The sequence below is a fragment of the Anarrhichthys ocellatus genome, unplaced genomic scaffold, assembly GCF_004355925.1.
Source record: "Anarrhichthys ocellatus isolate YVR2014 unplaced genomic scaffold, GSC_Weel_1.0 scaffold135, whole genome shotgun sequence".
NCBI classification, from domain to species: Eukaryota; Metazoa; Chordata; class Actinopteri; order Perciformes; family Anarhichadidae; genus Anarrhichthys; species Anarrhichthys ocellatus.
The window spans coordinates 343,916-358,162 of record NW_022280165.1 but is presented as its reverse complement, the minus strand read 5'-3'; the positions used below and the strand labels follow the sequence as shown (position 1 = coordinate 358,162).

The window sequence follows — 14,247 nt, the reverse complement described above, 5'->3', positions numbered from 1 at the left end:
CTCTCTACACACCACTCGGGTCAACTCTCTCTCTACACACCACTCGGCCTCATAACGCTCTGATCTCTCTCCTCCAGATATACAGTATGAATGAAAAGGTTCAATCTGTACCCACCAGTCTTCCCTTTATGTTAATAAATGCAGGTTTGGTCAGAAAACATGCAGTGTTTTGCATTCACTATGACTGATTTTTGCCGATTCTAAAAAAGGTATATTTTAATATTTCTGCATAATAAACCGTGTTGGAATTGGAGGAAAGCTGAGACTCTTGTGGATCCAATGAGACCAATTGTATTGATGAGTGATGATGTTCTGAGATCATGTTTCTGTAGAAAAGACTTGTTGTGACCTCACGAATAATATATCTATCTATCACAGCTTCATGAAACTCTACAACGCCTGACTACAGGCCGAGGACGCTCAGAGGATGTGTGGCCCTCCTGGTATATCGATAATCGGAAGGTTTCTGAACCGTATCGAGAACAGAAGTGCTGCCATCTTTCAGAAATCTGCAGATGTCAAAAGTTCTAGAAAAAAAATGGCAGCATGGATGTTTTTTACGGTCTTCAAGGTCTTTGTGTCATAATGCGGAATTTTGGAAGGATCTTTTTGCCATTTGTTATGATTTTTGAGTGGTCAAGAATTGTTGACTTTTGCTCCAAACCTGTGTAAATATTAGATATGATGCATCACATACTTCCATCATAATGTTTTAAGCCCTTTCACACTGTATTTCCATTCATTTACCATCTTTTATTTATGATTCATGACGAGAACAACTTGACACACCGCTGCATCTCAAATACATCTTCAGGTTCCCAGCTCTCGTACAATGTACATCACTTCATATGACACGTATGACACACGTATGACACCACTTCTATGTGGCGTCTACAGGTGACCCGCTGTCTCCCCCTAAAGACCCCCCCGTCTCCCGCTCTAAGAACACAGCTCACACGTAGTAACGTATCATGTGCAGGTGATGCAGGCTCAGTGTGTGAAGTCACAGACGGAGTTCTATCGGCGGAGTCGGAGTGAGATCATCGAGGGAAGAGGTCACACGATGGGCGCTCTCTACTGGCAGCTCAACGACGTCTGGCAGGCGCCGTCCTGGTCATCGATCGGTGAGCGAACGCCAACTCGGCACATTTCTAGATCGACGCTTTGCTGAAACCTTTTGACGTTGAACTTGTTTATATTTTGGAAATACTTTGAGAAAAGTGTTATAAGGACAATAATCATGTCCTTGTGTGTGCAGAGTTCGGTGGGAAGTGGAAAATGCTGCATTATTTTGCGCAGAACTTCTTCGCCGCCGTGCTGCCGGTGGGCTTCGAGGATGGCGGCACGCTGTTCGTCTACGCCGTCTCAGACCTGAGTCCCGACCTGGAGCTCAGGGCTGTGGTACGTTACAACTGTCAGCTGTGTCTCTACATTCACTGAGCAGCCAGTGTTTGTCCAAACAGCTTCAACACGTGCGTTCAAACTCAGAGGGAACAACAGCTAGACGTAGAGAGAAAAGGCTTCCCTCTCTAACAGCCTCTACGTATCTCTGTGCACACGTTAAAACCAGAATAAGAACAATAACAACAGCATGCATTAATAAAAACAGATTACAGAACAGCCTCATTATACAGTTAATGTGATACAAATCAGATGAATTCATCACGTCTCTCACTTCCTCCCTGTGTAGCTCACACTCACCTTACTTTTGAAGTTTTCAGTGCAGAATTTCATTCAAATTAAAATAGAAAGACAATTTACAAAAGTGCATTTAACTCTGGAGTTAGAACAGTTTGGCGTTGTGATGCCAGGACGTTACATCACTGGATTCAAGCTGCTGATGACATGTTGATACTGGAGCAAAGTTAAAAACATGAGACAATAAATCCAAGAGAGTTGTTTTTGTTATTCATATATCACTTTAATCTAATTTAAGGTAAATAACTAAAAATAAAATCAAGATGCAGCGCAACTTAGAACATTGTTATTATTCCCAAGTTTGTTTCTCATTCATTTAGCAAAACAAGCAACTTCTTTACATTGAACATAAAATGTTAATGTAAATGTTAACAGCATCACTGAACTCTGAATTTAAACATCAGTCCTTCACTTCCTCCGTCTCAGTAACATAAACTGTGTTTGTATTCAGATGTGTGACACACGTGCAGAAACAGGTCTGTTCTCTTGTGGATCAGGTGTCCGCGTACTCCTGGTCTGATCTGGATCCGGTGTGCACGCTGAAGTCGGACCTGCTCCCGGTCCCCGGAGGCAGCGTGGCGATCGTTTTTAAACAGCCAGTCGCCGCCCTGCTGGCAGGATGTGGAAGCTGCACCCGCCTCACCTGCCTGCTCACCTTCCACCTGGAGGACAGCGGCGGCCAGCAGGGTCCCACCAACCACCACTTCCTGTGCTCACCCAAAGACGCTCAGGGCCTCCAGAGACCCAACATCACAGTAAGACACCGTGTTCAAAAGTCTGCTTTCATTCATTCATACACAGATTTATGGAAGCAGGGATGGAAGACTCCATTAATCTATAACGTGTAGGGGGTTACACAATAACAAATCAACAAAAAGCTATTCCACCGCAGCCTCCGGATTTCAAATGTTGATTTGATGTAATTCACGCCCTTATTTTGGTAGTCAATGTCGAGGTACAGACAGGAAATGTGGCGAGAGAGTGAGGAAGGGAGAACCAAGGCCACAAAGACACACACAGTGGACTTCTAACACACTTTATTGACACGTTGATGCTCATATCCACTCATTATAACCCGTGTGTGTGTGTGTGTGTGTGTCTCTGTGTGTGCGTGTGTGTGTGTTCCCTGCAGGCTGTGGTGCAGGAGGATCAGGCCGGCTACAGCGTCACCCTCCACTCTGCCTCTGTGGCTGCCTTCGTCTGGCTCGATGTGGGAAACGTCCCCGGACGCTTCAGCTCCAACGGCTTCCTGATGCTTTCTAGAAACAGGACGGTCAGCTTTGACGCTTGGCGTAAAACCAGCGTGGAAGAACTCTCCCGATGGCTCACCATCACGTCTTTAAGGGACGTATACTGACCTGAGACCAGCCAGCCTCCACGTGCAGGTGAACCACAGTGCAGAGGCAGTCGATTGTCTGTCCTTCAAGATTTCATCTTTGTGGGTTTTTGAGTGTCGGAAAGATTAATTTATTTTTACCGATGCCAATTCCCTAAATGTTTAAACTTGTTTTCTTGCTGAACCAAAGATTTGTTTTTCCTCATCGGAGCAGAAAAGCCTGAAAATATCCAAAGAAAGGAAACTATTGAAGGTGTTTTTAGCAGCTGGAGACAACAGGCGGACCCACTGTGTTCACCAGGACCATGAAGCATGAAGCACACAAAGGATGAAGGGTGAGCTTCATGAAGGTGAACGAGCCAACACACATCTCAGTCTTTGATGATTCAGCTGCTGAAACAGATGAATCCTTTATTCATTAAGTTAAATGAAGTTTCCTCCTCCAAAGAGACGACACGTCGTCTGAACCGGTTCTGATCTTTCGGATCGTTTTGTGCTGTTCACAGAAAACGCTTTTCTTTTTGGAGTTTTTTCCTTTTTGCACATTTCTCAGATGATGAACAGAGTGAAGACTCTTAACACTTGACCTCATTGATTATGTATTAGTATTTGCAGTACTGTCTGAATGTAGATACATTTCTGTAGCTTTGTTCTTGGACATCAAAGAATTTCATTCTGTTGATTGATGTTTTTTGGTTGTTTTTTTTTTAACTAATTGCATCAACAGCAATTCAGTGTTTATAAATGAAAAATTACAAAAATCAGAATGAGAAACCGGTTTATTGTCTCATATCTCCACATTCAAGAAGTTCACCTCGCAGGTATTTAATGCAAAACGCTCTCAATAAAACAAAGAAGAACAGAAGTGCTGCAAGAGTCAAGAATCATGAATATAAATGTACAGATAAAATAGTCCAAATGTATCTCTTTAAATAAAAAGAGTCATTCAGTGTTTAAAATGAAGACGGTGGAATCTGAATCGGCTTCATATGTGAACACATAAAAACAGTTTTAGGTTTCTCTCAATGTTCTTCAACAATTTACAGGAAGACAGAAACAGACACAAAGTTAGGTAAGAAACTAGACATCCAACTATTATGAATCTATTTATAGAGATACTACGTACAGTATAAAAGTCTGAGTCTGTAGATTGTAGCTATTGTGTGTGTGTGTATATAGTGTGTGTATATAGTGTGTGTATATAGTGTGTATATTGCGTGCGTGCGTGTGTATTGCGTGCGTGCGTGTGTATTGCGTGCGTGCGTGTGTATATAGCGTGCGTGCGTGTGTATAGAATGTGTGTGTGTATATAGTGTGCGTGCGTGTGTGTGCGTGTGTATATAGTGTGCGTGCGTGTGTGTGCGTGTATATAGAATGTGTGTGTGTGTGTATGTAGAATGTGTGAATCACTTTTTCACACAGGGTCATGTAGGTTTGGATTTTTTTTTCCCTTAATAATAAAAACCTTCATTTAAAAACTGCATTTTGTGTTTACTTGTGTTATCCTTGTCTAATATTTAAATTTGTTTGATGATCTGAAACATTTAAGTGTGACAAACATGCAAAGAAATCAGGAAGGGGGCAAACACTTTTTCGTGTGTGTGTGTGTGTGTGTGTGTGTGTGTGTGTGTGTGTGTGTGTGTGTGTGTGTGGAAAATACATGAAACAACACAAGTACACCCACACACACAGAAGCTACTTCCACCCCCACTGACTCTAAACAACGCCAAGATACAAACTAACTGTTGATGTAAAGATACCCGTACACAGTTATATACATATACGTTTAAATGCACTTACATGTTAGAGATGAGCTGCACCGACACAAAGACAGGATTAAGAACAGATAAGAGGACGTTAATAAGAGGGACGCATAGCTGTTCCTGCAGCAGACACACAGAAGCACCACGTTAAGTCTCGTGTACCTGAGATGTGCTCATTGGTTAAATAAGTTAAATAATAAGACATTCAGCATGAAAAAAAACATAAAATATGAATAATGGTCTAAAAAAACTTTTTTCTTTTTTTCCGAGCGATTAGTCAACGAACCAACTAAATAGAGACAAAATAAAATCAAGGAATTAATATTGGAAAGGTAGCCTAAAGTAGTAGATTACTTTATGTACCAAATATATTATTATATCACATGAACAGCTTTAGTTTAAAAACAAAGTGATCTGAGGCATAAAAACTCATTTATTGTCATTATGCAACACAATGCAGAAAAACATGACAAGCAACACATAATAAAAGCACTCGTGCATTCCTGAGGTGCAGTTATTAAATCTGCATCACAAGGAATGTAAACGGCAACAAAAACAACTTCTTTGCAGATAATATGGGACATCTTGACGCATACATGCGGTGACCACCAGCTGCCACCAGGGGGCGACGCGGAGCTTCAGACGCTCATGTTTCATGTTTATGATTTCTTTTTTTCATCTTCCATCCAGCTGTTTCATAATTGAGTCACAGCTGTAGACTGAGTTAAAGGCTATAGTGACTTTGTTCCCACTGTTAGCCTTTACACACGCACACTTTAAGTAAGCGTGTGTGTGTGTGTGTGTGTGTGTGTGTGTGTGTGAGAGCACGTTGCATACCGAGTGAGAAAGTCGGTCACAAAAGAAAGCATTGACACACTGAGTGCACGCGGTCGGTCAGCTCCATGTTTTCCCTCCACGGCTCTGCAGACCGATCTTTGAACTGATCCTCTGATAGTCCTCTGATCCTCCGACCCCTCAGATCTCATCACAACACGCTGCTGCTGCCTTCACACAACCCGCAAACACGAGAAGTCTGCTCCCACTGGAACATGGATGTGATTCCGGACCGAGAACAAACTCCACGGATTTATTGATTTATTTTATTTTTACAGAGCAGCAGAAGTAGCTGATTTATGAACTGAAGGAAACAGCATAAAAACCAACAGCTATGTTTAAATTAATATGTTTAATTACGTGCGTTTCAGTCTGTACTCCAGAGTCTGTGAGTATGAACGTGGCTGTGGACAGACGCGTGTTTCTAGAGAACATTTTACGATATTATGGCCAAAATAGTTCCATCTCGATGGAGAACCTGGATGATCTACTGCTGGTGGTCTCCGACAGAAGATCTCAGGCAGTAAGTGAGGGGAACCCGCTGGCGGACCAGGAGGTGAGCACGTTCATATTTATTTATTACACAACATACTGATGGAATCTAAATGAGCTTATTATAGATTTCTTACTGCGTGAAACAGACTTTTATATAGTAATTAACACGTTAATAATAAATGCCTGAGACATTCTGTGTAATATGTTATCTGTTGGCGTACACGATGGGGCTGAACATAATCATTTCTATTATTCTTTTATTTTATTGATTGTTTTTAAACTTTTATGCTTTCAAATCTTCACTTTTATTATATTATTATAAAGCACTTTGGGAATCATGTTCTATTAGCGGTGGTACACTAAATAAACATATTATTATTATTATATCATTGACAATATATTTTCCTTTTTAAATTAATGCATTTAATAATGAAATAATTCACAAAATATGTTTATTTGGAATTGACTTGTGATATATAATAACATTAAACTTATGTAACTGTGCATAAGTCTTCGAGTGCTGTTTTACCTTCACTCTACTCTTAATGTTAAGGATAACTTCATAATGTCATTACTGAACATTAGAAACATAACTCACATCGCACATTCCATACACAAAGATGAAACTTACATCAAGAAGAAGACGGATGAGCATTACAATCAAAACAGAAAGTATGTTAGAGACAAAATATAGATTTAGGAACAATTAAAACGATATCTAATGTCTTTCTGCCCCTCAGTGTCCCTCAGCTGAGCAGATCTTGTCCCACTTCGGGTTGAGTAATGTCAGCCAGCTGACTGTGGGACATCTGGGGAGAATCTGCCCCGCTGTGTTGACCCAGGTGCTGCTGCCCTCCTGCCCCTACACCGACCACAAAGCTACTCAGCCCCTCGACTACTCGGGTGAGTTGCTTCATCACACGCAGGTTTATTTGTTGAAACCCCCGCTACTCAGATAACTCACAGTTCATGAGGGTTTGTTGCATTTAATCTGCCAGAGATCATTACTCCGTCACTGTGGATGGAGGACACTGTGAACCCTAAATAGAATGATCTCACCACAAACACAGTTTTGCAAACTGCTGTTTTCAAATGAAAGCGTGAACTTTCAATCTCGTCAACATGGACAAAAAGTCCTGCTCAGAGAAATGGAGATTTGAACATCTAAGACTCCACCTGATGAAGAACATACGATCGAAAGCTCCAGAGCCGTTACTGAACGGACCTGGTGTTTAGATTACTTTACTGTTTCCAAACATGAACTTTGAGTCTGACACAACTTCAGTCTCTGTCTTCAGCACCAGTAAGAAACACTGGACACACTTAGACATGGAGGTGTAATGGATATTTGTGTAGATATATGCGGATGACGTAAAGACATTTAAAGCACATATGGACACAAACCTCGTCCCCTTACTTTCTATTCTTTTATTTTGACCGACGACGACCTGGCCAAAGAGGCAGCAACAGGAGGCAAGTCGTTACAAACAAATACAACATCTCAAACAATCTCATACAACAGTTACAGCATCATCATATGTACAGTACAGGCTGCAGTGGTGAGTGTTGACAGGAGGCTGGCTGCGTGGTAGATGACATCTAGTTTATTGAGAAGCACCTGTAGATTACGTCACCACAGTCTGAGATGGGGAGGACCAGGGTGTGCTTTGTAGTGTGGGTGAAGGAGGCTTTGTTACGGTACAGAAGACCAGTTCTTAATCTGACTTTGGAAAGCAGTGCGTTCATGTGCGTGTTAAAGGGAGCAGACGTTCTAGCCAGATACCATCCAGGGAGGAGATATCGAGAGTGCAGGTATTTTGTGGTAAGTGTCTGTTGAAAACCAGACATTTGGTTTGTTCGTGTTTAAGAGAAGGTGAAGGATGAAAGTCAGGGCGATATTCAGGGAGGAGCTACATGTGTACAAGATGGTGTCGTCTGCATATAAATGGATGCGAGAGCCACTCTCAGCGTGAGCAACGTTGTTTATGTAGATTTTGAATAAGGTTGGACCTGATTGGACCCCTGAGGAACCCTTGGACAGAGACAGTGGGTCAGATAGGTAACCCTCAGCTCTCACAGATAAACACCCAGAACAATAGCTGTTAAACCAGCCAGACCTCTGACAGACCAACAGAACAATAGCTGTTAAACCCTCTGACAGACCAACGTCCTGAAGCCTATCAAGCAGAGTCAAAGGCCAAGTCAACAAACAGCCACACAGTATTCTTCCTTTACCAGCTGAAACATTAAAGTAATAAACACATTAAAGCATCAATAATAATAATCCACTCATCTAATAGTTATTGTTACAAAATGGTTCATTCTGCATCATTTTGGTACTTTAGGTATATTTTAATGCCAATACTTTTGTACTTTTACTGAATTTTGATTTTGTAATCAGGACTTTTACTTTGAACATTGAGTATTTTTTACAGTGTAGTATTGATACTTTAAAAAGTACAATATCTGAATCTGAACACTTCTGGCAGCTGAGTTACTGTTAATCTGCTCTGTTGTTAACCATCAGTCTGAGCTCTTATTTCCTCTCTTTGTTTATAAGTAAATTAAATGTAAGCGACTGGACGTGTCGGCTCGTCTTATTGGATTCTCATGTTAGAATCTGGACCTTTCGTATCAGCTCATCTCTCTATCTCTCTTCATTACTTGGCTCATTACATTACATTCAAGTTGTATTGATATAGCCCCTCCATCTGTACAGCATACAGCATCCTCTGTCATGGTGGACCTTGGCTTCAGGTACACAGGAGGACCGTCACAGTCACACGGTGTCCTTGATTGACTCACAGAGCCGCTGACCTCTCAGCTCGCTCCTCGGTGCTGTTGACACAGTTACAACCAACTGTGACTGTTGTTCAGTGTGTTGTTCATCATGCACGCTGTTTCTTCACCGGCCTTGTGAACAGAATCTCTCCTCTGCAAGTACACAATTTTGTGTCTTTTGTTGAGTTTGTTGTGTTTGGTAACTCGGTTGTAATGCATGTTAAGATATAGGTTCACATCACGATGGAGGAGCTTTTGAAGACGGAAAATCTAAAAAGAAACAAAAACACCACAAGAACAAGCTGAAAGCACACAACATCTCCACAGCGTGTAGCACTATAGTGACCTGTTAATCCTCCTTGGTGCCCTGACAGTGTGGGGTTATGGGTTTCTGGCCGTCACTGTGATCAACCTGGCGTCCCTGCTCGGTCTCTTCCTCATCCCCTTCACCAAGAAGCCTTATTTCCCCAAAGTGCTGACCTACTTCATCGGCCTGGCCATCGGGACGCTCTTCTCCAACGCTGTGCTTCAGCTCATACCCGAGGTCTGTAACCGGTGGAGCAGGTACCATGGCTTCATGTTGTAGTGTGAATAAAGGGAGGTTCTGTTTGCTAACATGCCGTTAACATTCTCCTGTTACTCCACAGGCTCTGGGCTTTGATCCCAAAATTGATAACTATGTGGCGAATGCAGTTGGAATATTTGGAGGGTTTTACATCTTGTTCTTCATGGAGAAGATCCTGAAGATGTCTCTCCGGGTAGACGATGAGGTAAGGTAACAGTTCAGTGAGTTTATTAAGATGCAAACACGTTTCTTCCATTGCCACTGAATCAACTGTTTATTAGCTGAAGTGGCTGCTAAGGGGAGTCGTGCACCTAATGTCTCCTGTTGTTGCTGTTAATCATTCTGGGTCAAGGACACAAGGGTCACACATTGTGAACTTCAACCAATCTAAGATTTATACGATGGCACAGTTTACAGCTTCTGTGTTAACTTTACACCTACGCAGAGCTTTTAATCAGGAAACAGAAATATTTTTGGTGAAGAAGTCAGTGAGAATGAAACGTTAGAATAAAGCTGTACACAAGGACAGGTTGGCATTCTGGGAAATATGCTCTACGTTTAATATGAAGCTACGTCAGTTAGCTTAGCTTTGAACAACCCCTTGTTGAAGTATTCGGAGTAGTTTTGAATCTACATGTATTTCATAAAGTATTGCAGACGTAACATTTTGATGTACCCCTCAGCCTACCAGTTCATTAACCTTCATGGTGTTTCTCTCTGACTCCATCTTCTTGGACATCGACTCTGCTGCTTCTCTGACTTTGCTTTGCCTCTGGTGTCCTCAGCATGGCCACAGCCACTTCGCTCCTGCAGAGCGGCCTCAAGAAAACTCCCTCCAGAACGGAGACGTAGTGGAGAAGAAGGACTCCATCGTTCTGACCACCATCAACACCATCAACACGGACAAGAGCAGCCCGAACCCAGAGCCCAACGAGACATCTCCTCAGGTACCGGCGCTCGCTCTCCTGGCTGAATGACACAGTACAGATGTTGGAATGATACTTTTATTTTCAGCCTGTTGGCGCTGATCAACTCTGTCTGCACACAAGTCACCTTAGCCTCCACAGCAATCCCCCTCGTACTCACATCATCTGTTCTCTATGAGCAGCCGTAAAGAGAAGCTAATAGAAACAGTGAGTGAACTTAAGTCATTGTGTGCGTGATAGAGATTTGTCTCTCTATCACGGAAACACCTGACTGACTGCATCATGGACTATAATGCACGATGGTATTTAAACCTATGAGTCGTGATGGTGCGAGTTACATGCAGAGATGGAAGTTGTGGCAACGTGATCAGTATTTCAGAACATGTCCTTGTGTTCCTGCAAGCTCAGTTTTTACTGAAGAGTAATTTATTGAGCTGTTATCAGTGACGGGAGGCAATTAGCGCTGCTGTCAATGTTTAACAGTGAAACCTCTTGTGTCATGTGGAGAAGATGAAAACACTAAACAAACAGACATGCCGGTGTCACAGAGGGATGAAGGCCTCGGATCCTTCCTCTCCTGCTAAATGCTGGAGTTGTGTGAGTTGAACACAAAGACTCCTTGTTGGCCGTGGATAATAAAAGGGGCGTTTTGTCTTCAACCGAAGCCCAGAGGCTCTTTAATGTCCGCCTGTTCTCTGGTTTCCCATTAAAAACACTTCTGCCATTATATTTGTAATTGAAGAGTTCCGATACGAAATGCTGCACATTCATGTAGGTAGAATAGTTCCTGTAGTTTGATTAATTAGTATCTGTTACCTTTAAGATTTCCTCAGTCTTTGTCTTTGTGCCCGGCGGTTGTTCAGTCTGGCTCGTCTTTGGTGAAACTATTGGTCGGATTGCTGTGAAAGTTTGTACATTCGTGGTCTCCAGAGGATGAATCCCGCTGACCTGCTGCTTCTCTAACACCACCAAGAGGTTTTCTGTGAAAAGTCTCAACAACTATTCGATAGATGCAAATAAATTGAGTCCAAAGACATTCATGTCCCTCTCAGGATGAACTGTAATGTCTTTGGTTAATAGACAAGATAAGATGGTGAACATGGTAAAGATTAAACCTGCTAAACATTTTTAGCATTGTCATTGCAAGCATGTTAGCAAGCTGTTGTTAGCATTTAGCTTAAAGCACAATTTACTCAAGTTGAGCCTCAGAGCTGCTGCTGCTGGTACGGCTGTAGACTCTTAGTCTAGTTGAAAGCTTTTACCACTGCAGTGATGTCCACATCAAACATCTGGGGACTCTAGTTAGTAACATCAATGATAGAATGCCTTAAAGGAGACATATTATGCTCATTTTCAGGTTCATACTTGTACTTTGTGTTTCTTCTACAACATGTTGACATGCTTTAATGTTGGAGAAACACTTTATTTGTCCTCATACTGTCTGTCTGAACAAACCTTTATTTTCCTCTAAATGAAACGCTCAGTTTCAGCGCCTGTCTCTTTAAGAGCCCTCCTGCAGAAGCTCTGTCCGCTCTGATTGGCTGGAGAGAAACACATGTTGCATAGAAAGGGAAGCCAGATGTGATCGGCTTGTTGAATCAAATCTTTTCTGATCTAGGCAGCGCAAAAAGAAATCTCTGGGTCGTATTTATTTCATATTCATATTCTTTATTCATATTTTGTAAATTGCAGATACCGAAATATATGCACAAAAGCACTGAGGTTTATAATGACATGTGCCCATTAACAAGTTATTGATCAGATGCCAAAAACAACATTTTCTGTCTGATTTGAACTTTGGGTTTTAAAGATATCATTATGAGTTTTCTTCGTGGCTCACTGAAGCCATAAGTCATTGTTTACACATCACTCTGCGTTGGTGTAATAATCACACAGCAGCTGTGGTCGTGTGCCTTTAACCCGTCTCCTCCCTCCTCCAGGACGCCCAGGGGGCTGATGTGATGTGCCACTGGCTGCGTGGGCGACACGTCTCCAGCATCAAGACGGTGGCGTGGATGATAACGCTGAGCGACGCGCTGCACAACTTCATCGATGGTCTGGCCATCGGCGCCTCGTTCACTGTGTCGGTACTGACGGGGTTCAGCACGTCCACCGCCATCGTGTGTGAGGAGTTCCCCCACGAGCTGGGTGAGTGAGACTCTAAACCTGCTCGACCAGGTGAAGATCAGTCATTACAAACATCGCTCCAATCGGACGTTACTGGATCCCAAAGTTCCCAAAGATACCAAATATTTCATGGTGAATTTGGGGAAATGTTTCAACATCTATAATATCTACATTTTAATGGCATCAGTTTAAACATCACAGCTCCAATGAAGAGCTGGAACAGTCCGATACAGAATATGTGGTTCTGTGAGACTGGAATACAACATAATGAACCTTAAAGACATTCAGGTCAACGCTAAACAGGAAAACTGGGTTTACGGAATTAAAAACAGGTTGATATATCTTTACTATAACGTGAGAAAGAACATGCTTTGAACTTATTTTTAACTTTTTTCTGCTCCATTGAAGGCGTTAATAGAGAGTAGACAGGAAATGAGGCGACAAACTGGGAACGTTACGGTTTCATGGTATGTGTCTTGAACACTCTTTTTATGGTTTACTTCCAACTATTATTGAGCAGAAATGCAAAGTGTGTTGTTGCTATTTAGAGCTTCTTTCAACTCTAAAATCATTTCTGTGCCAAAGCTGAATAAGAAAGGTCTGTAAGTCTTATCAAACTTCATGATTCTTCTTTGGTTTGCGGTTTAAAGTCTTAAACTCAAAGCTAAAGTTAACGGAATATTTCAGTTAAGCCTCTTTCCACTATGTTTTAAACCTCGGCTTTGACATGAATAATATCCGAATGTTAGTTCCAAGTGAGTAAAATGACTTGCATTGCTTTTAGAATGATGCTCAGACTGGCTGTTGAACTTCTGTCTTCAGGTGACTTTGTTATCCTGCTGAATGCTGGAATGACCGTCCCACAGGCCATCTTCTTCAACCTGCTGTCAGCCGTGTCGTGTTACATCGGTCTTGTGTTTGGCATCCTGCTCGGGAGCAATTTTGCCCCCAATGCAATCTTTGCCATCGCGGGAGGAATGTTCCTGTACATTGCACTGGCAGACATGGTGAGTTAGATTACACCACCGGAGGAAACTCTGCATGTGCAGATTGCTGTTCATGTTTGCACTTTTGATTTTACAAATCCGGTCTTCTGTTAGTGTGATTTAATGTGAATCTATATACAGTATTTGTTAATGTCATTGGATTCCATATAAAGACCAAAGCGATGTTAGACTTTGGGACTTCCCTAGTGTCTCAGTGACACTCAGTCCAAAGCCTTCCATCTCTACTGAACATGTAAATCTTTAAAGCCAAATGACAACACGTGTATGAAATATGTATTTCTAAACCCACAGTGAGTTATTCCTCCACTCTGCAGTTCCCCTCAGCTCCATAGAGCGTCTTTCACCTCATTGTTTTGCAGCAATATCAGCAGAATTATTGGACTTTTATTCATTTGGTGGCCAGAAACGTGAAGCGTATGTTACTCTGTGCCTGTAAACAGGCAACTGTTCACTATCATGTCTGCCATAACAACTCTATGAATTGATGTTAATGTTGTGTTTATGGGTTGTTGTGCTGCCCCCAAGTGGCCAGAATATAAAGAAATGCTGAATGCTGGCTATCACCTTGGACATAGACATCCCCACCCCCCATGTTAAGCAGAATCGCACCATAGCATTCCGGAACATCAAGTCCATCAACATCCCCTCGCTCTCCTCCACCTTGGCTGCCACTGTCTCTGCCTCGGCCCCGATTTCGACTGCCTCCCCCACTGCC

The 14,247-nt window shown here is 42.2% G+C and overlaps 2 protein-coding genes across 4 annotated transcripts; both read left to right on the top strand.

Annotated features, from left to right (window-relative positions):
* Positions 1-6: 6 nt before the first annotated feature.
* On the top strand, positions 7-3,801 carry LOC116399917 (beta-mannosidase-like). 3 transcript variants are annotated; one of them, XM_031877408.1, is made up of 5 exons: positions 7-1,124; positions 1,259-1,401; positions 2,196-2,453; positions 2,831-3,083; positions 3,249-3,801. In XM_031877408.1, the coding sequence occupies exons 1-4, from the start codon at positions 983-985 to the stop codon at positions 3,053-3,055; spliced, it is 768 nt and encodes a 255-aa protein (XP_031733268.1). In that variant the 5' UTR covers positions 7-982; the 3' UTR covers positions 3,056-3,083; positions 3,249-3,801. The 3 variants fall into 3 exon arrangements, with proteins under 3 accessions (XP_031733268.1, XP_031733267.1, XP_031733266.1); XM_031877407.1 differs by having other exon boundaries at positions 3,225-3,801; XM_031877406.1 differs by having other exon boundaries at positions 2,831-3,801.
* A 1,295-nt stretch (positions 3,802-5,096) lies between these two features.
* Positions 5,097-13,662, top strand: LOC116399926 (zinc transporter ZIP8-like). Its single transcript, XM_031877419.1, has 7 exons — positions 5,097-6,187; positions 6,867-7,029; positions 9,282-9,451; positions 9,555-9,677; positions 10,258-10,419; positions 12,339-12,546; positions 13,348-13,662. Exons 1-7 carry the CDS (start codon positions 5,966-5,968, stop codon positions 13,539-13,541), a joined length of 1,242 nt encoding a protein of 413 aa, XP_031733279.1. The 5' UTR covers positions 5,097-5,965; the 3' UTR covers positions 13,542-13,662.
* The last annotated feature ends 585 nt before the right edge of the window (positions 13,663-14,247 follow it).

Coding starts and splice junctions, on each gene's coding strand:
- LOC116399926 (XM_031877419.1), top strand. CDS start 5,966: ATGTTTAAATTAATATGTTTAATTACGTGCGTTTCAGTCTGTACTCCA. Junction 6,188..6,866: donor ACCCGCTGGCGGACCAGGAG/GTGAGCACGTTC, acceptor TCTGCCCCTCAG/TGTCCCTCAGCTGAGCAGAT. Junction 9,452..9,554: donor TGCTTCAGCTCATACCCGAG/GTCTGTAACCGG, acceptor GTTACTCCACAG/GCTCTGGGCTTTGATCCCAA.
- LOC116399917 (XM_031877408.1), top strand. CDS start 983: ATGCAGGCTCAGTGTGTGAAGTCACAGACGGAGTTCTATCGGCGGAGT. Junction 1,125..1,258: donor GCCGTCCTGGTCATCGATCG/GTGAGCGAACGC, acceptor TTGTGTGTGCAG/AGTTCGGTGGGAAGTGGAAA. Junction 1,402..2,195: donor ACCTGGAGCTCAGGGCTGTG/GTACGTTACAAC, acceptor CTTGTGGATCAG/GTGTCCGCGTACTCCTGGTC.